Source organism: Primulina huaijiensis, chromosome 17, assembly GCF_012295235.1.
Source record: "Primulina huaijiensis isolate GDHJ02 chromosome 17, ASM1229523v2, whole genome shotgun sequence".
Taxonomy (NCBI): Eukaryota; Viridiplantae; Streptophyta; class Magnoliopsida; order Lamiales; family Gesneriaceae; genus Primulina; species Primulina huaijiensis.
Window position 1 is genome coordinate 4,219,608 of NC_133322.1, and position 26,016 is coordinate 4,245,623.

At 36.2% G+C, this 26,016-nt stretch overlaps 5 protein-coding genes across 7 annotated transcripts; 2 read left to right on the forward strand and 3 right to left on the reverse strand.

Moving 5' to 3' along the window:
- The first annotated feature begins 1,884 nt into the window (after positions 1-1,884).
- On the forward strand, positions 1,885-5,651 carry LOC140963294 (pentatricopeptide repeat-containing protein At4g19191, mitochondrial-like). Its single transcript, XM_073422577.1, has 2 exons — positions 1,885-1,945; positions 3,255-5,651. The coding sequence occupies exons 1-2, from the start codon at positions 1,885-1,887 to the stop codon at positions 5,513-5,515; spliced, it is 2,322 nt and encodes a 773-aa protein (XP_073278678.1). The 3' UTR covers positions 5,516-5,651.
- Positions 5,652-5,871: 220 nt separating this feature from the next.
- LOC140963334 (L-galactono-1,4-lactone dehydrogenase, mitochondrial-like) lies at positions 5,872-10,824 on the reverse strand. Of its 3 annotated transcripts, none has more exons than XM_073422625.1 (6): positions 10,093-10,824; positions 9,272-9,522; positions 8,007-8,186; positions 7,368-7,782; positions 6,825-6,965; positions 5,872-6,496 (listed from the first exon to the last, which is right to left on the reverse strand). In XM_073422625.1, the coding sequence occupies exons 1-6, from the start codon at positions 10,735-10,737 to the stop codon at positions 6,335-6,337; spliced, it is 1,794 nt and encodes a 597-aa protein (XP_073278726.1). In that variant the 5' UTR covers positions 10,738-10,824; the 3' UTR covers positions 5,872-6,334. The 3 variants fall into 3 exon arrangements, with proteins under 3 accessions (XP_073278726.1, XP_073278725.1, XP_073278727.1); XM_073422624.1 differs by having other exon boundaries at positions 8,001-8,186; XM_073422626.1 differs by lacking the exon at positions 8,007-8,186.
- Positions 10,825-11,051: 227 nt separating this feature from the next.
- LOC140963496 (lycopene beta cyclase, chloroplastic-like) lies at positions 11,052-13,164 on the forward strand. The gene is given in 1 exon segment (XM_073422843.1): positions 11,052-13,164. A coding segment is annotated over 1 exon segment (1,515 nt). The 5' UTR covers positions 11,052-11,482; the 3' UTR covers positions 12,998-13,164.
- Positions 13,165-14,002: 838 nt separating this feature from the next.
- Positions 14,003-16,439, reverse strand: LOC140962465 (DNA-directed RNA polymerase V subunit 5A). The gene is made up of 4 exons (XM_073421387.1): positions 16,128-16,439; positions 15,360-15,536; positions 14,825-14,938; positions 14,003-14,354 (listed from the first exon to the last, which is right to left on the reverse strand). The coding sequence occupies exons 1-4, from the start codon at positions 16,374-16,376 to the stop codon at positions 14,229-14,231; spliced, it is 666 nt and encodes a 221-aa protein (XP_073277488.1). The 5' UTR covers positions 16,377-16,439; the 3' UTR covers positions 14,003-14,228.
- Positions 16,440-17,282: 843 nt separating this feature from the next.
- On the reverse strand, positions 17,283-18,874 carry LOC140963358 (uncharacterized protein At3g28850-like). The gene has a single exon (XM_073422648.1). The coding sequence runs from the start codon at positions 18,578-18,580 to the stop codon at positions 17,441-17,443; it is 1,140 nt and encodes a 379-aa protein (XP_073278749.1). The 5' UTR covers positions 18,581-18,874; the 3' UTR covers positions 17,283-17,440.
- Positions 18,875-26,016: the final 7,142 nt, after the last annotated feature.

The window sequence follows — 26,016 nt, forward strand, 5'->3', positions numbered from 1 at the left end:
ATAGTTGATCGAAGAAAAGTATCGATGAACTTTAACTTTGAGAAACTTCGTTCCCCACTTGTTATTGTAACTGGAATAGTCAACAAGATTTTATAAGCAATGTGAGCATTTGAAAAACATTCATCCTCTTTATTAAGGTATTAATTGTATCAATCACAGATTTTGCTTATCTTGTTAATGAGCACTTTAAAATGTCAACTCTGAAAATAAATCATCATCATTAATAATATCAAATCGACCCTTATGAGTAAGAGAATAAGTTTTATATTGTGTCAATATAAAATAAATTTAGGTAATAAAAAAAGTTTTTTATTTCATGCTTGACACAGGAAAAATAAATTTTTATTGAGAAAAAATTTATCAAGGGACTCAAGATTAATACATTTCATAAATAAATTGTTTAAGAAAGTCATGATTAATAATTAAAAAAAAAATATTGGACTCAAAATAAAAAAAAATTGTGATATGTTAAGAAAAAACCGACGAATAATAAATTTATATTTGATCAATTCCCCCAAAATTATGGATTTCTAAAAAAAAAAAAAAAAAAAAAAAAAAAAAAAANCCAAGTCGGATGACTCTCAGGCCTCTCGATAGGAATAGCTTGATTTTCAGTTTTTGACTTTTGTTTTCAAACTTCTTCGTAATCTATAAATTTAATCATTTATATAATTAATATCAATTTATCCGATCTGAAACTAATTTTCCGATTTATCATGCACACACCATGCACTTTGATATATAGCTAAGTACCCTGCAGGAGTTTTCCCAACTAAACTCCAAACGAAACTAGCTGGTCCTTCTACAGATCAAGACAAAGGGTTTGCCTTTGCCAAACATCGTCACGGGCTCAATTATTGCACCATCTTTCCATGCAAAAAACCACAATATATCTACACCACGTATACATGGGGAATCCAGCTATTTAAATACCGTAGATCTCCCAATATTTTTCTTGATTCCTAAGCTAAGTTGAATACATCCCGTTTCGAGTCATATTTGGTTTTTTCATCGAAGAATTATCTTAAGACAACAGAATGTTTGAGAATCAAAGCAACTTGCTGGTCTGTTTCTTCTTGCTCAGCTTTCTTCTACTTTATGTCGAAACCCGTGTAAGTATACCGAAAAAATGTCACAAAAAATTGATAATTTTTAATATTATTTTCCGACATTAGTTTTTTTTAAAAAAAATTTGCAGGCGATTACAACGGTGGACTACTCTCCAGCTCCTCAGCCACAACCAGCAGGCATCGTCAATCCTACGGTGAGATTAATTAATCATTATTTAGTATATTAAAAAACCAATATAATAAATAATCCATCATTTAATTAATCAAATATTAATCAGCATTAAAATTTGTGTTAATTATCAGTACGGCACAACTCCTGGCAGCCTCCATCCTCAAGGTACGTAAAAACATGTATTTCTTGCTACTGAATTCTCCTAAAATATTGCCTGAAATTAACTAGCTATCTCATACAAATTGTAGAGTCGACTTAATTTCGAATTAAGATCGTTAAATGTAGTATTAAAACAAATCAAATTTAAAAAAAAAATCAAGAATATCATCGTTCAAGTTGAGACTATATAAATGATCGGCGATCATCTCACACCTCCTAGCTACATGTTCAAAAAACCTTTAGCATGTAGATAATTCCAACAGACAATCGACTCGACTCGACTCGACTCGACTCGACTCGACTCGACTCATGATCGACTTAATTTTGGTGTACCACACTATTTATTTTTTATATATATTAAACGATGGACAGAATGCGAAGGTCGGTGCGAGATTAGATGCTCGAAAACAGCATTCAAGAAGCCATGCATGTTCTTCTGCCAGAAATGCTGTGGGAAGTGTCTGTGTGTGCCTGCTGGTACTTATGGAAATAAGCAGTTCTGCCCTTGCTACAATAACTGGAAGACCAAGAGAGGAGGCCCCAAGTGCCCTTAAATAAATACATATATTTATATATCCCCAAGTACCCTTAAATAAATATANTTTATGTTATGAATCCTGTTTAATTATCTTCTATATTTAAGTCTTGATTTGAATATGTTTATTATGATCTTGTAGTACTCCTAGTTTAGTATATTTTGATTCTGATGGGTCCAAAGGTTTATATTGTGGTTAATTGAAGTTTAAGCGGAATTAATTAATATAATTTTAATTATCTGACCACGAAAAAAAAACAGATAAGATGATGTAAACATATTAAGTTTTGTATTTTGAGACAATTAAATGAGTCCAAAGTTTGTTTGTTTTTTTTTCAAGAAGAAGAACTTCAAATTGTTTAAAAACTTATATAAAATTTGCTCGTCGAGAGCGCTCAATTTCGGTCAAACATGTCACGTTTAATATCAATAGAGAAGTTGTTTTACTTAAAATTCATTACATTTTCCATACAAAAAAAAAAAAAAAACATTGTAATTCTTAATTTTTCTACTTCCTCGTTCAAGTAGCTCTGTCAAAATAAGTTAAACTCATCTTATCGGTCCATCCCGCCACATAAAATAGGTAAATTTGGTTAGTAAAATCTCGACGAAGCAAAATGTGGACCGTCTCGTGTTACATAATAGTGAATTGAGATGCGTTGTGAGTTACAAATTCAACACATAATTGACGAAGCTCGTTGTGTCAGCATATTTTTATCAAATAAAATAAGTGTGTGTGATTGATAAATCCAACCCGACAAAGTGTGAATTAGCCCGCTCTCGTCCCACCTAATACCGGGTTGCGGTGGGTTATAGGTCGCCCTGCACCACCAGCTTGTTTTAACGGTACTAAGTTCAAGTAGGCAAAAACTTGTGTGAAACGGTCTCACGGTTCGTATTTATGAAACAGATATCTTATTTGGGTCATACATGAAAAAATATAATATTACTTTTTATGTTAAGAGACTTACTTTTTATTGTGAATATCGGTAGGGTTGATCCGTCTCACAGATAAAGATTCGTGAGACCGTATCACAATAGATCTACTTGTCCAAATATACTTTCTAAAGAAAACTGACATTGAAAAATAAAGATTTTGGTTGCTAAAATGTATATACCTTGTACTAAAATTTTTGTTCCTAAAAATTGATAACCTAAATAAATACCAATAAAATAATCATTTTTTAAAAAAGACTTTTAAATATCAATTGGTTTAAATTTTAATCATTTTCGATTTGTTCACCTTATTGTCAATGCAAAATTTAAAAGATAATTTGTCCACCAAAAACATTTAAAGTAATAATAAAAAACAAAAAAGATTGGTCCTTGATTTCATCGAGCAGACTACGGAAAAATTTACTCTTGCTCAAAATCTTCAACATTCCTTCTCTTCGTTTCAATGGATTTAATCCTTTTTATCACCTCCGGAATCACTTCTTGTCCTCAAATCATGCCCACAAGTCGTTTTCGCTTTTATCCAAATCCCATCACTTGAAGATTCATAAATTTTATGATTTTGCACACCCTTTTTCTTCTTCTGCCGTTGCGGCTCTGAATTCTTGTAGGAGCCTTCAATGTCTGCGACAAATCCATGCTTCTGTTGTGGTCTCCAATGGGCATGAACTGCTTTCTGCAGTTGCTTCAAAGTTGATATCTCTGTACACGCAGTTTAATGATTTTGGTAGTTCTGTATCACTGATTAAGTCTCTGAGAGAAGCTGGCTCTTTTTTATGGAATTCTCTGATGCAAGATTATGTGAATTCAGGTTTCGTTGAATCAGCTTTTCTTGTTTTTAAATTAATGAGAAGCATGGATGTGCCATGTGATGGTTTCACCTTTCCTATATTGATTAAAATTGTTGTGTCACTTGATGAAAGTAGTGCCCGTTTTCCGGAAATGATTCATTGTGTGGGGATGCGAATGGGATTTGAATCAGATGTGTATTTCTGCAATACGATGATTGATGCCCATGTGAAGAGTGGATGTTTTATGAAAGCTTTGAAGCTGTTCGACGAAATGCGATACAAGGATTTGGTTTCTTGGACTTCGGTTATTTCAGGGTATGCCTGTGAAGGAAATGTAGTCGGAGCTGTTGCTTTGTTTAATGAAATGAGAAAAGAGGTGGAGCCGAACGTGGTCACAATGATAGTGATGATGCAAACTTGTTCTAATGTGGTTTTAGGTAGTCAATTTCATGGTTATGTGGTCAAAAGTGGATTCTTGTTGGACCGTTCCTTGAAAAATTCAATCTTGAAAATGTATGCCGATTTTGGCTGTCTGGATGATTCTGAAATTCTTTTCAAAGAAATTGTTAAAAGGGACGTGGTTTCTTGGAATATTATGATTTCTTTGTATTCTTCAAGAGGAGAGACTCTGAGAATGACAGATTGTTTTGCTACAATGCGGGGTGAAGTTGAACCAAGCATAGAAACATTAACCACACTAATTTCAGGGCTTGCAGAATTTGGAAATCATTATGCAGGTAGACAATTACATTGTCTTGCTTATAAATATGGGTTTTTGGATCATATTCTTAGCAGTAGTTTGTTGGACCTGTATGCGAAGTCTGCAGATTTTGAAACCTTATCTCAGTTATTCAGAGATGTCTCTCACAGAAACTCCAACACTTGGGGCACAATGATATCGATTTTGACTGAAAATGGTTATTTTGATGAAGCCGTAGATCTGTTCCGGCAAATGGTAGTTGCAGGTATTCAGCCCATGACCGAAAATTTGAGAAGCCTTGTTGCTGCGTGTATGCACTTGGGCACTCTAAGGTTAGGCAAAGTTGTTCACGGTTACTGTGCAAGAAATTATCACCTCGACTGTAACGAAGATTCTTTACCCCTCGAGACTTCCATTCTTAACATGTATGTCAAGTGTGGAAACATTTCTTCGGCAAGAATTTTTTTTGATAGAACACGCGTGAAAGATCTTGTAACATGGTCATCAATGATAGAGGGTTGTGGAATGCATGGATTAGGACACGAATCATTGGAACTTTTCCGTAAGATGAAGAATGAGGGAATCGAACCAAATCGTGTAACTTTCTTGAGTTTATTATCGGCTTGTAGCCACTCGGGCCTCTTGCTTGAAAGCTGTGAAATCTTGATTTCCATGAACGGGGCTAACAGTATCGAGCCTGATTTAGATCATTATACTTGCCTCGTTGATTTATTAGGTCGATCTGGTAAGACTAAAGAGGCTTTGTCTATTATTCTGAAGCTTCATATTTTACCAGATAGTAGAATATGGGCAGCACTCCTTGCTGCTGCTAGAGTTCATGAAGACCAAAAAGTTTCTGAATACGCCAGTGAAAAGCTTTTCGAGTTGGAAAATCAAAACGTCGGCTATTATACGCTCTTATGTAACGCACGAGCCCGTGTGGGAAAATGGGATGATGTTGAAGAAGTTAGGAATGGATTGAAAGACAAGAATTTGATGAAGCATCCTGGTTGGAGTTACTTACAAGTGGAAGAAACATTTCATGGCTTTGTTTCAGGAGATAGATGCCACAGTCAATCGGATGAAATATACAGAGTGATTGAATGTTTGTATAAAAATGTGATAGAAGCCTGATGAAGGGAGAGATTCTCTTTTTTGAACTTTACCTGTCGGATCTCGAGTGTCAATTTTGATACAAAAAGTTGTAATCATCACTTACGTGTATCCAAAATGTTTTAAATCATACAACAATCAATCGATGAATTACAGTGCTCAGGTTGGTGGATGGGTACACAATACAGCATTGGTAAAATTATCCGCAGAAATAACAAAATCAGAAAGGAAAACAAATATGTATTCTAATTATTCACCTTTCTTCTCTCTTATTTTTATGTGAAAAATGTTGATAGGCTTAATGGGCAACACGCAAAGTATATAAATCACACACAAGTATCTCATATATTTTGTTACTAAAATAATATACTACTATATTTGACATAAGAAACTAAATCGATATCGATCTCATCATATATGTTAATTTTACAGTTTACACATCTTACTGATAGTTCTACATCTTTAGTAACCATATGAACCAGTGACGTTACAATACCACTGGGAAAACAGCAAAAACTATGTATACTTACCACTTGCATGCCACCAGTGAATATATGCGGCACGGAATGAATCCTAATTTTAGGATGACCGACCCTTTAATCCAGTCCATGTAATGTCTATTTCGGCAGCTAGAGAAAAAGAGGAAATGCATCTCAGGTACACCAATTCGTGGGTATGAGAAGATTAATGTTGCATGCTCTTTCTAACAGTGTAATGTTCATACCAACTTTAATTTAAGCGTGCCTTTCCAATAACTATCAAAAGGGAAAACCATATTATCAATCTTTGGCCAAGAAAGACCTTAAAGTATAGAATCCACGAACAGATTATTAGTCCTCATCACAAGGCCGTCTCTGTTACAGGAAACAATTTCTCCAGCATATTGTTCGAAAGGATACGGTTGGGATCCAGCTCTCTTCTTGCTTTATTATATGCATCAACGGGGTATTTCTTCCTCAGCCTTGCCTGCATTGCTGCAAGCTCATCTTTGTCTTTCGGTACCTGCAACCAAGTAACATCGAGAATAAGAAACCGAGATCTTGTTGTAAAAAATGGTATGACAGATGATATTGGTACAACTCAAACTTTTAGATGGTAAAGATGCACAAGAACCATATTTCGATTGTCGTGCCCAAAGACAACAACACAAGATAATAGGACGGTAGGACCGATTACTGCAATCCCACAGATTATGAGAGTTCTTTTAAAAATAATAGCACCGGACATTGGATTTCAATAATAGTTCGAATAAATTTCGGACCAGATTTGACACTCAAAGATTTTAGTTTTAGTTTAAGTTTGTGTGTGCGCATGCGTGTGTGTGGTGTACCTCAATCTTAGCCCAATGCTCATAGGCAGAATACTTGTCCCACAGAGTTGCCTGAGTCAGTTTCCTGTAGTGGAAAAATTCTTCAGTGATTTCTTTCCTCTGACGAGCATCCGTTGTAGGAAGATACATAATTATACCAACCTGTTTTACAGAGTTTAGAATCTAAAATTACAATTTATAATTACATTATCAAAAAAGAATAATGAAATTCAAAGAACATTTTATACAGGAAGGCACCTTATCTAATCGTAGATTGAATAACAATTTTGCAAGGTTGCACCACATAATGCAATCGGATATTAAGGTAAATATTATATTGTCACAGATTAAATTGTGCAACACAATTTAAATAAGGTTTTCTGCTTTAATATTTTTAAATCGATTAATGGGCACACCCAAGTAGCAAATATTAAAATTTTCACCTCTTCAAAAGATATCACATACTTCAGCGAGTACTTGAAACATAAATATTAAAGTTTTCACGCAGAAATAGAAGCATTTCAAGCATTAAAGTGAGCAGACATGGCTATGATTGAGAGGTACCCATGAGAATATGTCGTCCTCCGATGAGCTATAAGCTGGACTCATGAGGCTTTTGCTGCCTGCCGTCCATCTCTGCTCGATCGGTGCAGGGGCGGGTATGTTTTCTCTCTCAATAAGCTGCATTAATTGTTCTATGTATTCCAGATCTCTCATGTTTGGTTTTTTAAGGGTTCCAACAGGGAAACAGATTTCAGAAACCCACTGTTGGCCACCACAATCAAAGCCTAAAATTTCGTCACTCCATCCTACTCTATACCCCTCTGACTTTGTCCAATATTCAGCCTCTGCTTGATTGATCTTCATCACATGTTCTTTATTGAAAGGATCCAAGGAAAGTAGCTTATCTCTCAGTTCAGTAAATGAAAGCTCATTGATGTCCACATCATTTTCCTCAGGATTATTGGTCACGACTTTTCTGTAAGATACAAAATAGCCGAGATTATGAAAGCAAGAAATGATCAGCATTTTCACCTTTATCTTTCATATTTTTGTCCTATATGTGAAAGAAATATAAGCGCGGGCAAGGCACAGAAAAATGGAAGATGTGAAATTACATTTGCTTCCTATGTTGGTTTCGTGAATTTAAAGGATTGATTAATAGAATAATGCAAGTATAAGAGGTAAAGAGTTCACGTGTACTTCTTCAGCAACTCACGATAGAGGTCTCTCACATGCTGTACTGCTTCTTCCTGAGTATACTTAAGTTTCTGCTTTGGTGGACCTTTCCATTTTGAAAGAGGGTTACATGTTACAACCACAACAGTGTCGGTGTATGGAATATACAAGAACTTGAGGTGTTTGTTTTCCGAAAGAAGTTTTCTGCAAAAGGAAAATTTGTCAAACTATAATGTTCATAAAAATCCAGAATTCAAGCATTTTCCAGTTACACAACTAAATTTCTGTAGCATAAATCCCAGCTAACAAACTGAGCAACAACTGCATGGTATCTGTCGTTTAGAATATCTATGAACTAAACTGTCTGCTAAAGCACACATTAGCCACAGAATTGGTCAGAAGAGAATAGAAAAAAGTGATAATACATAGTGGTGAGGCCTAGTACAAATATCTAATGTGTTCATGCACAGTTGCCATCACCATCAACTACTTATTATTGAGATTTTAAATATCAATATTATTGTATAGTTCGGGACTGTAAAATTTTAAAAATCTAAAAGAAATTTTAAAAAATAAAAACCTACAGTTTTGATTTTCAAACACAATTGAAAAATTATGGATATAGAAGAAATTCTGAATTAAATTAGGATATATTTGATTTTCACGTGGGGTTTATATGAGAATCAAACTTGGTGTCATTAGTTCCTCTAGGATATAACGAAATTGCATCGGAAAATCAAAGACATCACAAATTTCAACAAAATTTTGAAAATTTCCAAAGTTCCAAAATTTCAAGGATATTACTAAATTTTGTTGGAATTTTGTGCAAAATTAAACGGGAATTTACATTTTGTTTCGCTAGTCACGAAATCCAAACTATATGTGGAAATATTGATAATCCGAGAGAAATTTAAAACCATGGTCATAAATCTGCTATAATGAAGACATTGTAAAGAGATTAACCATCAGAAAAGTAATGTGTGGTGTTTAAACTTCATCTTCAACTAACTCCAAAAAATTGGATTCAAGGAAAGACCATTTCCAGGACTCGCACACAAATATCTGTCAATAAAATTTGATGTTCCTGTCTTTTCATATATTGCAGCAAAATCCAGGACACGGTTAAATAATGGACTACATGATGAAAAACTTCATCTGACATCAATAAGATTTAAAAATGCAATTATTCAAGATCTGGCTAAAGTGAAATAAATATTTTTTAATTAAAGAGTTGATAGGTTATAGGAATAGATAGATATATGCACAGCCAAGTTGGGTAAGGGAATTACTTGTGGTTTCTTTTTAAGTCCTTCATATTTGATACATAGGTGTGCTCAAGAAGCTCCTGCCTCTCCACACATTGCAGCGTGACTTCAGCAACCACACCAAGCCCTCCTAAACCACAACGAACAAGATAGAAGAGTTCTGGATCTTTCTCTTTTGAAACCTCGATTGTACCCTTCGCAGGAGTAACCAGTTTCATGCTAATAACCTGCTCGTCAATGGGAGGCAGTGTAGCACCTGTTCCATGTGCGCCAACCTGAAGATTATAATTACACATCATGCAGGGTCCTAGAAAGCTCGAAAGTAACACAAAGCAACATCATCAGACATGAGCATGGGCAAAAGACATGCGCCAAGGATCCGTGAAAAGATTAAAGGATCCTACAAAGTGATATATTTTCAAATCACTAATTCCGACTTTCCAGTCTTTATCCGTACAAGAATGGAATAAAGAATGTAGTCAAACGATTTGGCTTGAACAGGTGGAGTATGAAATTTAAATGAAAAAGAAAATAAAACAAGCACAGCCACCAAACAAATAACCCTGAGCAAGCATTAATAAGTAAATGAATAAAGAACTCTTTTTTCACCTGCATTTTTGGACTAAATTAGAAGAACCCAAGAAGCAGCATAATGACAATACGAAAGCTGAGCTACGACATTTTGCGCAACTACGTTCTAAACATTAACAAAATCAAAAATAAAAACAAAATCCACAAAAATGTTAGGAAAAAAAATCCAATGAAGAATCAGCAAACATCCTTGCCAACAAAGTAATAACATTTACTACAGGAGATTTGAGCAGAGGGAAGTCAAAACAATCAACCTGAACAATCCCACCAATCTGCTGCTCCCTGATCGACGCAAAATTCTGCAACGTAAGCCCGTGTTCCTTGATTCCATCCACAAGCTGCTGAACCCTTATTCCAGCCTGCACTCTGACCCTCCTAGTTTTCTTATCCACATCCAAAACACCATCCATCAAAGCTAAGTTCACCATCCCAGCACGCGTTAACCCAATCCCATTTGGCGAAAGACCCGATCCAACAGGCCTAATCTTCTTCTTTTTCTCATTGCAATCTTTGACTATTGATTCGAGCTCTCCCAATGACTCGGGCTGCAGAAAAGTGTGCGTCTGAACCTCATGTGTCCCACTCCAGTTAGACACAGTGTGGAGGTCAGGGGGAAGGGGAGCGTAGCGGAAGAGTTGGGCTTTCTTGTGCTTGGCGTTTTCTGGGAATGGGAAAGAGTAGTACGTGGCGGCGCCGCACCCGATAAGGAGGATGGTGTAGCCGATGTATTTGCGTAGTTCGGAATCAGTGGAGGATGGTGGTGTGGGGACAGAGCAAAATGGGCGAGGGCGAGGAGCTAATGAGCGAGTAGCAGCATAGGGAGTTTGAATGGGACGGTGGTGGATACGGCGGAGGGAATGGACGGAGCGGCGGAATGAATCGGCTCGGAGCCGAAGCATTTTATGTTTGTATCGAGTTTGTAAGGAGGTGTCGAGAGGAAATTGAATGAGTGAAAACGTTGGAAATGATGAAATTGTCGGATGAATTTTCTCTTTTTTCACACAGTTTCCTTTTTTCCTTTTCTATTGCTCAAATATATTTTGAAATTTTATTTTTTAAAAAATGTGGGAGAATTTCGATGGATATTTCACATTAGATGATTCGATTGACTAAAAGTATATTAAATTTACGATCATTTTAGTCTCAATGGAAATCATCTTGTTGCCCCTACTCTATAAAACAAATATGATGCTATCTTTATTTTTACAAAACACTTTCCCAAAATTTCACAGAAACGAGCTTTTTGAAGTTGGTTTATAATGGACACAAATGGGCAGTTCGTAAAATAAAACGAAGACGTAGAGATATCGCACAATTCTGCATTGGCTGTGGTTGAGCAGAATCCACCACAAGCTCCATACTTTTCACCTGCGCTGGATTCTGTAAAGGATGCTACCATGTTCTTCCCTTCAGTCATTTGATTTTCGAGTAAGTGAATTATGAGATTTTACTCTAGTTTTCCGTTCTATCGGGAGTAGCGTATAGTTTCATAAGAAATGAACGAGTTTTTATGTGTGTTGGTGCCGACACGAGATTAGGTTGAAAATCGAGGAAATAATCCAGACCCCTGTTTGTGTTGTTCAAGAACTGCGGAATCCTTCGTCGTTTTCTTGAAAAATATCGAGCTTTTTATTATATTTAAATATGGATACTTTTCTTAAGACTCACAACAAGCTTGACTTTCTTCAACCAATTCATGGGTTCACGGAGAAATTTAGTACCTATACATCTTTGAAACCTCAGAAACTCGAAACTAAGTTTGTTTCCAAGAAATCCAGTGTGAAATTCGGCAAAAAAAATTGTGTGAAAGCCAGTTCTAGTGCCCTTTTGGAGCTTGTGCCTGAGACCAAGAAGGAAAATCTTGATTTTGAACTTCCCATGTATGACCCTTCGAAAGGCCTAATGGTGGATCTGGCAGTTGTAGGTGGAGGTCCAGCAGGACTCGCGGTAGCGCAACAAGTTTCAGAGGCTGGCCTGTCGGTTTGCTCAATCGATCCTTCTCCCAAAATGATTTGGCCTAATAATTATGGTGTTTAGGTGGATGAATTTGAGGCCATGGATTTGTTGGATTGCCTCGACACTACTTGGTCTGGTGCTGTTGTGTACATTAACAACAAGACATGTAAAGATCTTGATCGGCCATATGGAAGGGTTAACCGGAAACAGCTGAAATCGAAAATGATGCTGAAATGTGTTTTAAACGGTGTTAAATTTCATCAAGCTAAGGTTATCAAAGTAATTCACGAGGAATCCAAATCATTGTTGATATGCAATGATGGTGTTGTTATTCAGGCTGCCGTGGTTCTAGATGCGACTGGTTTTTCCCGATCTCTCGTTCAGTATGACAAACCGTACAACCCTGGCTATCAAGTAGCTTATGGAATTTTAGCTGAAGTGGAAGAGCATCCATTTGATATAAATAATATGGTTTTCATGGATTGGCGAGACTCGCATCTCAACAATAATAAAGATTTGAAGGAAAGGAATAGAAAGACCCCTACTTTTCTATATGCTATGCCTTTTTCTTCACAAAGAATATTCTTGGAAGAAACGTCCCTTGTTGCTCGTCCAGGAGTAGCAATGAAGGATATTCAAGAACGCATGGTGGCTCGGTTAAACCATTTAGGTATAAAAGTGACTGACATTGAAGAAGATGAACATTGTGTAATTCCAATGGGGGGTGCCCTTCCCGTTTTACCTCAGAGAGTAGTGGGCATTGGAGGTACGGCCGGGATGGTGCGCCCTTCAACTGGCTACATGGTAGCAAGAACTCTAGCGGCTGCTCCAGTCGTTGCCAATGCCATTGTTCAATGTCTCAATTCAGATCGAAACCTTCTTGGTAATGAATTATCTGTGGAGGTTTGGAAAGACTTGTGGCCGATAGATAGGAGACGCCAAAGGGAATTCTTTTGTTTCGGTATGGATATTCTGCTGAAGCTTGATTTGCATGCCACCAGAAGGTTCTTCAGCGCCTTTTTCGACTTGGAACCACCTTACTGGCACGGATTCTTGTCGTCCAGGTTGTTTCTTCCGGAGCTCGCACTCTTTGGTATATCACTTTTCGCACGTGCCTCGAATTCGTCTAGGTTAGAGATTATGGCCAAGGGCACTGTTCCTCTGGTAAATATGATCAACAACTTGATACAAGATAAAGATTGAAACCTGCTGTATGAATCTTCTTGTTTGTTGTTGACCTTGTTAGCAAATGCATCAACTGCTGTTGTCGATATTTTTTCTGTTTGTGCCTGTTTTACTCACTTTTAAGAGAGGGATAAATCTGTATTATAGAATTCAATTTTATGGATTAAATGAAATTGACTTATGCATCTGTACTTTTATTAACACATAGCAGGGACAGATGAAGTTGCTTGGATCATGCTAGCATGAGGGGCATTGCTCTTACTTAGGTTCCAAGGGCCCGTTTCATTTCTGGTCATGTGGTTCACATATTCAGATAGGATCTAGCATAAACCCCATAACTAGGTTTAAATTTTCCAAGCAGCAATGACTCTAAAGAAAAAATAAACAATCCTTATAATTTTATCCTAGCTGTTATTACATAAAATATTCTAGACATCATTAAATTATCCTATTTATTTATTAAACAAGTATGGTGGGGATTTGAGTCAAGTTTTATCCAAATTTATTAAATATAATATTATTTGGATTGATTTTTCTCTTTAATGCTTCATATATTCATTTTACTCTAAAAAGTGTGGAATACTATATATCAGATGTTTAGAACATCTTATTTCATTTTCATTCACTTTTGTACACCAATACATACTTATGATCCAAATGAAACATGGCTTTTAAAGATATTATGGAAGAGTGTGGATCTACGGTGACTATTCCCATTCAAAGAGCAATTAAGACATTCAACAACCGAGCAATGATAAACTCGGCACAATTTTAGCCGAAGACGATAGTAATTTGCTGTCCGAGAGTGACTAATGTTTTTGGAGGCTTTCGATATGGCAATCTTGAATCTCTCTGTTTTTTATTTTAAAAAATGCATCAATCACAGTGGCATATTAAATAATAGATTGAAACAACATTTTGTTGAAGAACAATAATTCAGTCCTCTAACCTGTGCAGTTGACCATAATGACTCAATTTTCAGTTAGGTAAAATTTCAAAGACGACTAGATGTGTTCTGGGGAGTGGAAGTTTACATTCTTTAGAAAACTATATATGAAGCACCCCAACTCTCCAAAACAAGTATATCAAGCACTAACTGGCCATAGGTACATCATCTTTTCCAATACAAGATAAAGAAAAAACTGAATTTGGAGACTGAAGGACAATCAAGATGAACTTCCCCAAATTCCACAACAGTCGAGTACACAAAATGGAAAAATCCATATTTGATCGAAATCGGTATGACAGGTCACCAAACACAGCGATATGTTACATGTAATTGTGTAATTTCACCGTTGTAAGTAACCTTCACGACCTGCCCTTTCTCCAGCCCATAGTAACGAGCTATCGCATCGTTCTGTGACATTCGTGGAAGCTGAAAATAAAAGGAACAAATGTTAATGGTCAACCAATACATAATGCGAAAAGGAAGACCAGCTGGTTGTGAAATAACAAAGCGCCGTTTTGGTCCCAAAATACGTTGGACAAATTTTGCAACACGCATGCATCAATAAACATATGAAAATTTCAAAGCCAAGAGAGGGTCATTTACCACAAGAAGATTTGAGTATTTGAACATTTCACAGTTATCAATTTGCTCTTAGAGATGAGGGACCAAGAATACAAGAGAATTATCATTTTTCACTGCATATCCCTGTTTTTTTTGCAATAAATGTGGGCGGCATAACATACTCATAGATGTGAGTACTCAACAATACATAATAGAGGACAATAATCCTGCAACTGCAAGAATATTAACAAATAAACAATCCACTCCATACATATAGAATACATTACAAATCAGTAAGATTGAACCTAACATTATCCAGTACCCTAAATACTAACCTGTTTTTCTTCTACGCTGTACTTCTTTAGCAAACTTTCTTTCTCTTCATCAGTCAGCACTTGATGTTTTGGCTTTAGTTCATGTTTAGTTATGTTGACGAGCAAGTTCAAGATCTAAAAAACATGGCAAAAATCAAAGGAAGTCAGATCTATAAAGGTAAAAGATGCTACACTAATATTTATGTGAATCAATAGGATTACCACCACAAAATTATCGGAAAAAATGGTCTAAAGCAAAAGAAGTGTGTAAGCAAAAGAAAATGGAAAACACGACATAGAAAGTACATTATTAGATCCTTACGGATAATAAGTTTACAAAATTTACAAGTGCATTGAAGTTCAGGACCACTATATATAAAAAAGACAATACATACATGTGAGCATTCAGCTTCCTATTTTGCAAAAAGAAATCAATTGTATGAGTATCGACATGTTGGCAACAGATTAAGCATTTGCAACAGAAAAATTAACTTGTACCCAAACCAAATAAATCAAAATCAGGGAAAGCAGACAAAATGCCAACAGCAAAGTTCACCTGGAAAATTTCCACTTTGCATGAAATAAGCTCCACTGCTTTTAAGGCCTGGCTTGTTATTTTATTCTGCACTACCAAGATCAGCCGATTCAAGCTGTCTCTGCTAACAATCTCAGCTACAATGGCACGGATGACATTGACTTTAACTATGTTTGGAGCACAGAATAGAACCAGAGTCTACAATGAAAACACAGCACACATCAATAGATTCAATACAATCGTCCTAATAATCTGTGCAAACTCACAACAGCTTGTTTGGAGAAAATTAACTCATTCAGCAAAAGTAAAACTTAGAATTAGTGACAGAAAGAGACTAGATGAGAAGACAAAAATGATCTGCATAAGAAAAGGCCAAGTTCTTATAGTAATGACCTAGGATTCACAGGTTTGTATACCGTAAAGAGCCCATTGTAACTAGTTACAACCTTAGATCCCCATTAATTATTGGGTGCAATATAGCTTAAACAACCAAAACCCCTCATGAACAAGCATCGCATGCACGTACAAGGGATGGAGGTTAAATATACAGATCGTTTAGGTTTTAACCCCAAGAAAATCATCATCTAAAGAAAGAAAACCAAGAAGAGATTAGATATGCATTGCAGAAGCTTAATTGAAGCTACTAGTAGTCCAATGGTGATTCGAATTTTTTCATCCTCAAACACATGCGGGAACACAAAGCTCCAGAAATGCCAATAGAAGAAAAAGAAAAACCAAAAAGATTAAAAAGCGAGCAAATTTTTTTTTTTTTTTTGAAAAAGCAGCAACCTTCAGAGAAGGGTCATCCCGGTGGAGAGCAGAAATCCTCAATGCATCAACATCAGGCGCCTGCCCATGCCTATCCCGAAATTCTTGAAGAGAGAGCTCGATCTCAGAACTGGGCACTGCATACCCACGGTCTCTAAGCATTTCCAGCAGCGTTCTACGCGCCAAATAGTACATATGGCTCTCGCTGCTGCCATTATCGACGAAGCTGCTAAGGCAATTCCCCAAGTTCTCTTCACAGTCGTTATCCATTGCTGCTTACTGACACTGAATTACGGCACGGTCAAGGATGCTTGGCCTTTGGTTTATAGTGTAACTGGGGACGGCCCGAGGTTTCAAATCGAGCCTCCTTATATTTTATTATATATGAAATTTTATGTTTTCTTTATATTTTTATATATTATTATTATTATTCAAATAAAATTTATGTTTTCTTTATATTTTTATATATTATTATTCATTATTCAAATAAAAACGTTATATTATTATTATTATTCATTATTCAAATAAAAACGTAATAATAGTGATAACAATTAACAAAGCATGTGAGATAAATTCATAGCAACAATAATGTAAAAAAAATTAAATTAATTTATATCCAAATTATTTGAGAAAAAAACTAAAGAAATCTAATGAAATTGAATATAAAAAATTGAAGCTTAGTTTTAATAAAAATAATCAAAATCCAAATAAAGCGATTTTATCGTCCTTTTCAAAAATTGAACTTCTAACATTATTTTACTACATATAATAAAAGAGCACTTTATATTATATGAAGTCATTACAGAATTTTTACATTTGTCTAAACATCATCCATGTCTTCAAACTTCAAAGTATTTGCATTATCTTATAATATTATAATAGTATCTTTCCATATATTTTATTTTATCACATACTATTTCAATTTCAAAAATTTATAACTTTTCAAATAAAAATAAAAAATTAATCATTCTTTTTTTAGTAGATTTTTGTGAGACTGTTTACGAATCAACTATATCCATATTTGGCATAAAAAACTAATAATTTCTTATTAGTGACCTAAAATATTCGTCTAATATAATTGACACGTGAAACCGTCTCACGAAAATTCTTATGTTTTTCTATGATACACATGTTGTGTGTACTAATAACAATTATGTTTAAATAAACTTGTCACATTAACAGTTGCAACTGATTATTATTGCTCGCCCAAACTCCAATAATACACATTAGAAATTTAGAATGAATGGATTAAACTAGTCTCTCACACAAAAGGATAAACAAGAAATAGCCTAGAAAACAAACACATCAAGTAAATTCATGTGCAATAGAAGAACTCAAGAGCAACAAAGCGAGCACCGAATCAACCCATTCTCGTTGCACTCGGGGCACCAAATCAATTTCCCTTCTTCCTCGTCGAAAACCTTCCGGCTACCGTAGCAATTCGGGCACGGAACAAACCTCACATCCCCACAAATCTTGCACACGAACCCCAAATCCATAACCGAAAAGCCTTCCAAAATCTTTGCCAACTCCCCTGACTCGTTAAGTTGCTTAATCTCCTCCACACTACCAATGTTCTTTCCCTTGACAAAAACTTGTGGCAAGCTCACTCCCTTCCCTCCCAATGCATCCTGCAACTCATTCCTATATGACCGATCCATCGAAATGTCTTTCTCGTCCACACGCACTCGATAACCCCTCAAGATCACCCGAACCATGCAGCAATCCTCATAAGTCTTCCTGATGCCCCTCAAGCTAGTGTAATACAACACAATCCTATCGTCAGAAACTAACAAAGGGCAAGAATCCTTCCTATCTTGAAACACCAAAGGACTGTTCTTTTCACACTCCGAAAACTCGACATTTTTGGGCTTCGGAATATTGCATTTGTATTTTTGACATCCTTGTTGTCTACCTAGCAATGCCTTACGATAACTCGATGCCACGTTTGACTCCATTTTGGCGAGTAATGATTCCTCGGATAGATACTTCCACAAAGGCCTAGACATTGGCTGCTCAACAAACTCACTGCAGTCAATCTCTCTTTTACAAGGCTTCTTGGGGGATTCAACCATGTTAAAACTGAACTCATCCTCATCAAGCCCTTTCATAAGCTCCCAAGTGTTGATAACTGAGACTGGGGATAAAGGGTCCTCGGAACCGCCAAGATCGTTGGGCCCTTTTGTCTGCACCGTCCGATCATTTTTGAAACTAGGATTTGGGAGCAGAAGAGAACCATATGTGGTGGAGGTGAGGGAGACCAAGTGATTGGAGTCCCCTTTCCTCACAGGTGGATGATAAATCAAAGGGGCGGCAACAGAGAGAGTTCTTGGAACCGGATTAACAAAAGGGTCCGAGAAAGAGCTACTAGGAGACAGCAACTGCGGATTACAATGTGAACAAGATGAACATTTCGCCGAGGGATCCCTGTGTTGAGTCACAAAATTAGCAGGACAAGAAGCCGAGCATCCCATGACGACAAGGGTAAAGATTTGGAAATATATATATATATAAACAAATGGGATCGAGAAGATTGATCTCCTTGTCTTGTCTCCGATATTCAACTCTGTTTTTTCCCTTTATCGTTGCATTGTTTAATATGGTGTGAATTCATGGAGGGGCTATTATTTGTCGGTGCTGGTGGGGTTTTGGTGGGATGGGGGTGGAGGGTACAAGTAAATAGGAATTAAATGCAGGTTTAAAGGTGGAAAGGTGCCAACTTTACGAGAGGAAAGTCATTGAGAACGCGGTACTAGATTGGTGCTGCTGCGCTGGTTTTGGGAAATTTAACGCTTGCTTGAAGAGGTCTTGTGATTTGCTTGTTAACAATCTATGTTCATACGTTAATCTTGGCAAGTTTTGATCGATCATAACACGGGATAGAATTTGCTGCGGTTTACTGTGATATCTATATTATACTGTATTGTTAAATATGAGATACTTAAAATAACTTGACTTTTGGCGTAATTGTCTATTTTAATAATTATATATATTAGATAAGGAGCAAGCCCAATTAGCACAAAGCCCACCTCTTGACAAACCTATTTCAGCTAGCCCATAAAGTTGCAAGATGATCCGGTCCAAGTTTAAGAAGAATCGAGAGAACTTAGTGGATAGAGTTTATCCCTTGTGGAGGAATATTAGTTTGTTATTTTTGGTTGGAACATATCACTAGTCTATTAGCAATAGCCATAGGAGTGTATAAATAAGGGAGAGCTTTGTTTGTATTTGCATGATCAAAAACATCAGTGATTGTTATCACAATGCAATTCATTTCCATTTTTATCTCCATCTTTATTTTCTAACTTGGTATCAGAGCTTGACGGAATTCATTCCCTAAATCAGTGGCATTTTAGGCCAGGCCACCCTATAATGTCTACTGTTAAAAATGTGTTGCTACATTGTAATCTTCCTTTTTCGAGAAATGAAAAGCTTACTTTATGTTCTTCTTGTCAGTTAGGAAAAAGCCACCAACTCCCTTTTTCGCATTCTCATACTGTCTTTTCTGCCCCTTTTGATCTAGTGTATGCAGATGTATGGGGTCCCTCAAACACAATCTCTAGAAATGGTTGTCAATACTATATTAGCTTTGTCGATGCATACACTCGTTATACTTGGATCTATTTTTTAAAGCTCAAGTCAGAAGTCAACAGCGTGTTTCAAACATTCACCACATACATTGATGTTCAATTCAATCACAAAATTAAAGCACTTCAAACTGATGGGGGAGGTGAATTTCGATCCTTAACCACGTTTCTTCACACTCATGGAATTCAACATAGATTTTCTTGTCCTCATTCTTCCAAACAAAATGGGGTTGTTGAACGTAAACACCGCCACATTGTCGAAACTGGTCTCACTCTATTAGCTCATACTTCTATGCCACTTTCTTTTTGGGAAGATGCTTTCTTTACCGCTGTGTTTCTAATTAATAGGCTTCCCACTACCGCGCTTTCTGGAGATATTCCTCTTACAAAGTTGTTCAACAAAGTTCCTGATTATTCTATACTTCGAATTTTTGGATGCTTGTGTTTTCCGTGTTTACGTCCCTATAACTGCCACAAACTAGAATTTCGATCAAAACCATGCACATTTATTGGTTATAGTGACAAATACAAAGGATACAAATGCATTACTAGTGATGGTCGTCTTTTTATCTCCAGAAATGTTCGGCTTAATGAAAGCCTATTTCCTTTTGCTCATAATTTTGTGGAAGGTTCTACAATTCCTCAACCACTTGTTTCCTCAACTGTTCCTCTTTTTCTTCCTTCCGCTTTACCACACAATGTTAGCTTTCCATCCACCACCTTGTCCTCTAACTTCAATCGGTCTGTTTCTTCTGTCATTCCATCTGCTTCTTCTTCTTCCGATTCCAGCTCTACCTCTGAAACATACTCCAGCAATTCGAGTGCTCCTACTGGGCAAGACAACTCCTCTTTAGTCCCTGTAAATGAACATCATATGATTACTAGATCTAAAGCTGGAACGTTTAAGCCGAAAAATATTACTGCTCATTTATCTATTCTTCATGAGCCACAGACAGTATGGGAGGCTAAGAAAAGTCCAGACTGGGTTAACGCAATGAATTCAGAATATGCAGCATTGATGAATAATCATACCTGGTCATTGGTTCCTTTACCTTCTGATATACCTGTTATCGGTTGCAAATGGGTTTACAAGCTCAAAATGAATCCCAATGGGACTGTTGCTCGACACAAAGCGAGACTTGTGGCTAAAGGTTACTCACAAACACCAGGTTTAGACTATACTGAGACATTTAGTCCAGTTGTCAAACCAACGACAATTCGCACAGTGTTAACTATTGCTATCTCAAGGGGTTGGCTTGTTAAACAACTTGATGTTAATAATGTCTTCTTGAATGGATCTCTCACTGAAACTGTGTATATACAGCAGCCTCCGGGGTATGAAGTTCAAACTGGTTCCACACCTCTTGTGTGTAAATTACACAAAGCAATTTATGGGCTCAAGCAAGCACCTAGAGCGTGGTTTGATAAGCTGCGACATACCCTTCATCTTCTCGGATTCATCAATTCCAGAGCTGATTCATCTTTATTTATTAAGCATGCCTCCAAGTTTATTATTTACATTCTTGTTTATGTTGACGATATTGTCATCACAGGCAGTAATCAAGATCAAGTGACCGAAATCATTTGGCAGCTCAACAAGCAATTCTCTCTTAAGGATCTTGGTATTTTATCATACTTTTTGGGTATTGAAGTTGTCAAAACTTCTCCTCAATCTTTGCTGCTCAAACAAACCAAGTATGTTCAAGACTTGCTACTCAAAACTAAAATGAATCTTGCCACTCTTTTACCAACACCGATGTCTACTGGAGCTAAGCTTTCTTCTAAAGATGGTGAGGCTTTTGAGGATGTTACGCTCTATAGAAGCACTGTAGGAGCCCTGCAATACCTTACCATCACTAGACCTTATATTGCATACAGTGTTAATCGTGTCTGTCAATTTATGCAAACTCCGCTCTTAACTCATTGGAAAGCTGTGAAACGTGTTCTTCGATATCTTGCTGGCACATTAGATTATGGCATTAGTTTAAGTGCGTCCTTACCTCTTTCTCTTCGTGGTTACTGTGATGCCGATTGGGGAAATGATATTGATTATCGGAGATCCACTTCTGGCTTCTGTTGGTTCTTGGGAAATTCTCCTATATCATGGAGTTCGAAGAAGCAAACTGTTGTTTCAAGATCTAGTACAGAGGCAGAATATCGAAGCTTAGCTAATGCCACTTCAGAATTGTTATGGATTCAGTCTCTGCTCACAGAACTTCGGGTTCCATGCTGTGGCATTCCCATTATATGGTGTGACAATATTAGCACTATTGCATTAAATGCTAATCCTATTCTTCATTCCAAAAACAAAGCATCTTGAGCTAGATATTCATTTTGTTCGGGAAAAGGTTGCCTCAGGATCGCTTCATGTTCAGTACGTTCCATCATTTGATCAAACAACAGATGTTTTGACCAAACCTCTGACAGCCATCACGTACACTCGTCTATGTTCCAAGCTGTGTGTTGTTCCCAGAACTCCGCCCAGCTTGAGGGGGCAAGATAAGGAGCAAGCCCAATTAGCACAAAGCCCACCTCTTGACAAACCTATTTCAGCTAGCCCATAAAGTTGCAAGATGACTCGGTCCAAGTTTAAGAAGAATCGAGAGAACTTAGTGGATAGAGTTTATCCCTTGTGGAGGAATATTAGTTGGTTATTTTTGGTTGGAACATATCACTAGTCTGTTACCAATAGCCATAGGAGTGTATAAATAAGGGAGAGCTTTGTTTGTATTTGCATGATCAAAAACATCAGTGATTGTTATCACAATGCAATTCATTTCCATTTTTATCTCCATCTTTATTTTCTAACTATATTAAATAAAGTGTTAAAATTTTAATATAATTCACATATAGCTCAGAGGATAGAGTCTTTGTTTCCTAAAATTTTTGGCGTAATTGTCTATTTTAATAATTATATATATTAAATAAAATGTTAAAATTTTAATGTAATTCACATATAGCTCAGCGGATATAGTCTTTGTTTCCTAAACATTAAGATGCATGTTCAATCCTACCTTGTCTTTTTTTTTTTTTAATTCATATACCAAAATTGAAGTATAGTATCTCAATATTTCTTATAATTATATTTTGATCTTCATTTAAATATAAATCAAATGAATTATAAAAAATATTGTAAAAACACGCAATGTGTACGTCGCTAGTAGAAATTATAATATTAGTCTGAAAATTTACTTAATGTACAATGAATCATAAAAAAGAAAAAAAAAACAAAAATATGGGAAAAAAATTGTAAAAAAAAAAAAAAAAACCTTTTAAAAATGTTCATTAAATTAGATTTAAAAAAATAAGCATTAAAAAAAACGCATGAATCGAGGTGTCATGCATGATATAATGGTGTAAACATATCAGCCAATTATTGCCAAGATATCACCAAATTACATCAACTCCCGTTAGTCTTTTCACTACTTTTAAACTAAAATTAAATATATTTAATGAAGAGTTTCGAATTATTTAAAACCATTCACCATTTTCTTGTTAATTTCCATTTTAATTTTCCTTAATTTATATTTCATTTAATAAATAATCCCTTTATTTCAAGTGTTAATTTATTAAATTGTATTTTATTTTGTCTACTATTTTATAGAACTAATATGTGTCGATATGCTGTTGGTTTATTTGCTATCTGATAACAAAGTTCTAAGTTTGGAGACAAAGTATCGCATTCGAGATCAGATCCAATTATAACAAACTCCCGATTATTTTTAAAAAAAGTGTTGATATTAAAAATATTAGGTCTCTTGTGAGACGGTCTCACGAATCTTTATCTGTGAGACGGGTTAATCCTATCGATATTCACAATAAAAAATAATATTCTTAACATAAAAGTAATATTTTTTCATGGATGATCCAAATAAGATATCCGTCTTATAAAATACGATCCGTGAGATCGTCTCACACAAATTTTTGCCCATTAAAAAATATCATTGACATTTTAAACAAGATAGTGATTTTTTAGAGTAGAAAAGATAGTTATGAAAAGGAAAGATCGATCCTCACATAGGCCCGTTGATTTTTCAGATATGGGCCATGAAAATAACCCAAAGTGCAATTTAGGGGAATTCAATTCTTGTTTAGCGTGGTTTCAATTCCCCATGGTTCTTTGATGCAATCTCCGTTTTTCCTCCGTTGGTTTAATTCTTCACAACCCTTAATTTCACTGGAAAAACCTATTTATTATTTTCAATTTCTGGATCCTATTAGCCCATTGTTTGAGTTATCAATTGATTTCACCTGGCATCAGCTTTTAGGGTTTCCGCGGATAAAAGTTTGCAGTACTTTGGCATGAAGGCTGAAGATTATCATTTTGCTCCGAGTAAGTCCTTTTCTTTTCTAGATTCCTACGTAATAAAGTGAACTTCCTGTTTCTGTGTGCTCAAATGTAATCATTTTATGATGCACATTAGTAGTTTGAAGCGTGGTGGTTTATCGTATTGAACATGCTTGAAACTGGTTTCAAATCAGTTTTCCATTTGTTTGGGTTTCATTTTAAATTAACTGTCAATGGACTCTTCTAATCAAATTCCCTGTTTTGGAAGTTCATGCCGGCATTTTCCTCAGCCAGATGCAAAAAACATGGAAAAAGTATCAGCCTCTGCTTTGTATATTGTTTAATGTTTGGGGCGGGGATAGATTTTGCGACTTCATATTGCCATTTTCCTAATGTAGATGCAAAACTTAGAAACATCAAAATGGTATAAGGCCTTGCAACGAAGAAAGATGATTTCAATTTTCATATGCCGAATAAATAATTGGCATTGATGATTATGTGATATGATGGCTCCAAAGATGTGAGCATCAAAATTTTCTAAGATTTGGAGGATGTGGAGTTTAGAACATTACTAAATTCTTTCTAGTTTCTTGATTACCTTTCATTGAGTCGTGACGATGAGTTTGTGGGGGCTTATTATTTCAAAGCAAAAGGCTTGTATAATGAATTACTAGAGCATAATAGCTAGATATCACCTAGGTATAGAAGTTGATTAAAGTCTACCAGTTGTTTGAGGACTTTTCAAAATGTACACCAGTGCCCAGTTTTTAATCTCACGTGGTTTAAGTTATGAATGTTGTATCTTATGAATAATAATATGCATCCAAGGTTTGAGTTAACTTGTAATCTCAGTGATATGCCTGTATGTATCCATGGATTCACTGGTTACTTTTTTGCGCTTTTGGGTTTGCCTTGTGTTCTTGGCAGATGCCTCTACTAGCAACATTATGGATTATTATGCAACCAACCCTGGGCCGGTGGATCCTTCAGTTTTATATGACCAAGATAAGCATGTCTCTGCTGCAGTTTGGGAGGGACAGGTGCTCATTATATAATAGTTTCTCTTCTCATCTTGATCATACTCGTAACAATTTGCAACTTATAATATATTAATTTGATTTAACAGGAGCGAGGTGCACTTAGATGTCATGAACATACTTCAAAGCTTGGCCATTGGTCGCTTACTGAGAGACAAATTGAGTTGGTGAAGAAGACTGGTTTTGGCTATTTGAGATTGATTCCAGCGATTAGTCTTGATAATCCACTCATATCTGCACTAGTTGAGAGATGGAGGAAAGAAACCAACACTTTCCATATGACTGTTGGGGAAATGACTATAACACTGGAAGATGTTGCCTACTTGCTTGGCCTTCCAATTGATGGTGAACCTGTGATAGGTGTGACTTATACCTCATGTGATTCAGTGTGTGTTAAGTACCTTGGTAAAACACCGGATTCTGGTAACATGAGTGGTGGGATGGTGAAACTTAACTGGTTAAAAGAGACCTTCTGTGAATGTCCCGAAGATGCCTCGATCGAAGATATAGAGTATTATACGCGTGCTTACCTTCTTTACCTCGTCGGTAGTACAATTTTTTCCACGACAACTGGTAACAAAGTCCCTGTTATGTACCTTCCATTATTTGAAAATTTTGATGAAGCGGGGAAATTTGCATGGGGCGCCGCGGCACTATCATTCTTGTATAGATCACTTGGAAATGCCTCCCTTAGATCCCAAAGCACTATTAGTGGTTGTTTGACACTACTGCAGGTGTTTACCTTTTCTCATTCTTTTGTTTCCTTTTGTGTCAGTCTTTCTGAGTCCCTTTTACCACAGGAGTATGATTTTTCCTTTTTATTTTTGTAGTGCTGGAGTTACTATCACCTGAATGTCGGTCGACCTAAGCTTCATCATGACCCAATCCATGAATGCTTTCCTTTTGTTCTCAGATGGAAGGGGAAACATAGTGGGCCAACCTCAAATCGCGATGTGGCCTTTTACCGTAAAGCTTTAGATTCATTAAAGCCTTCAGAT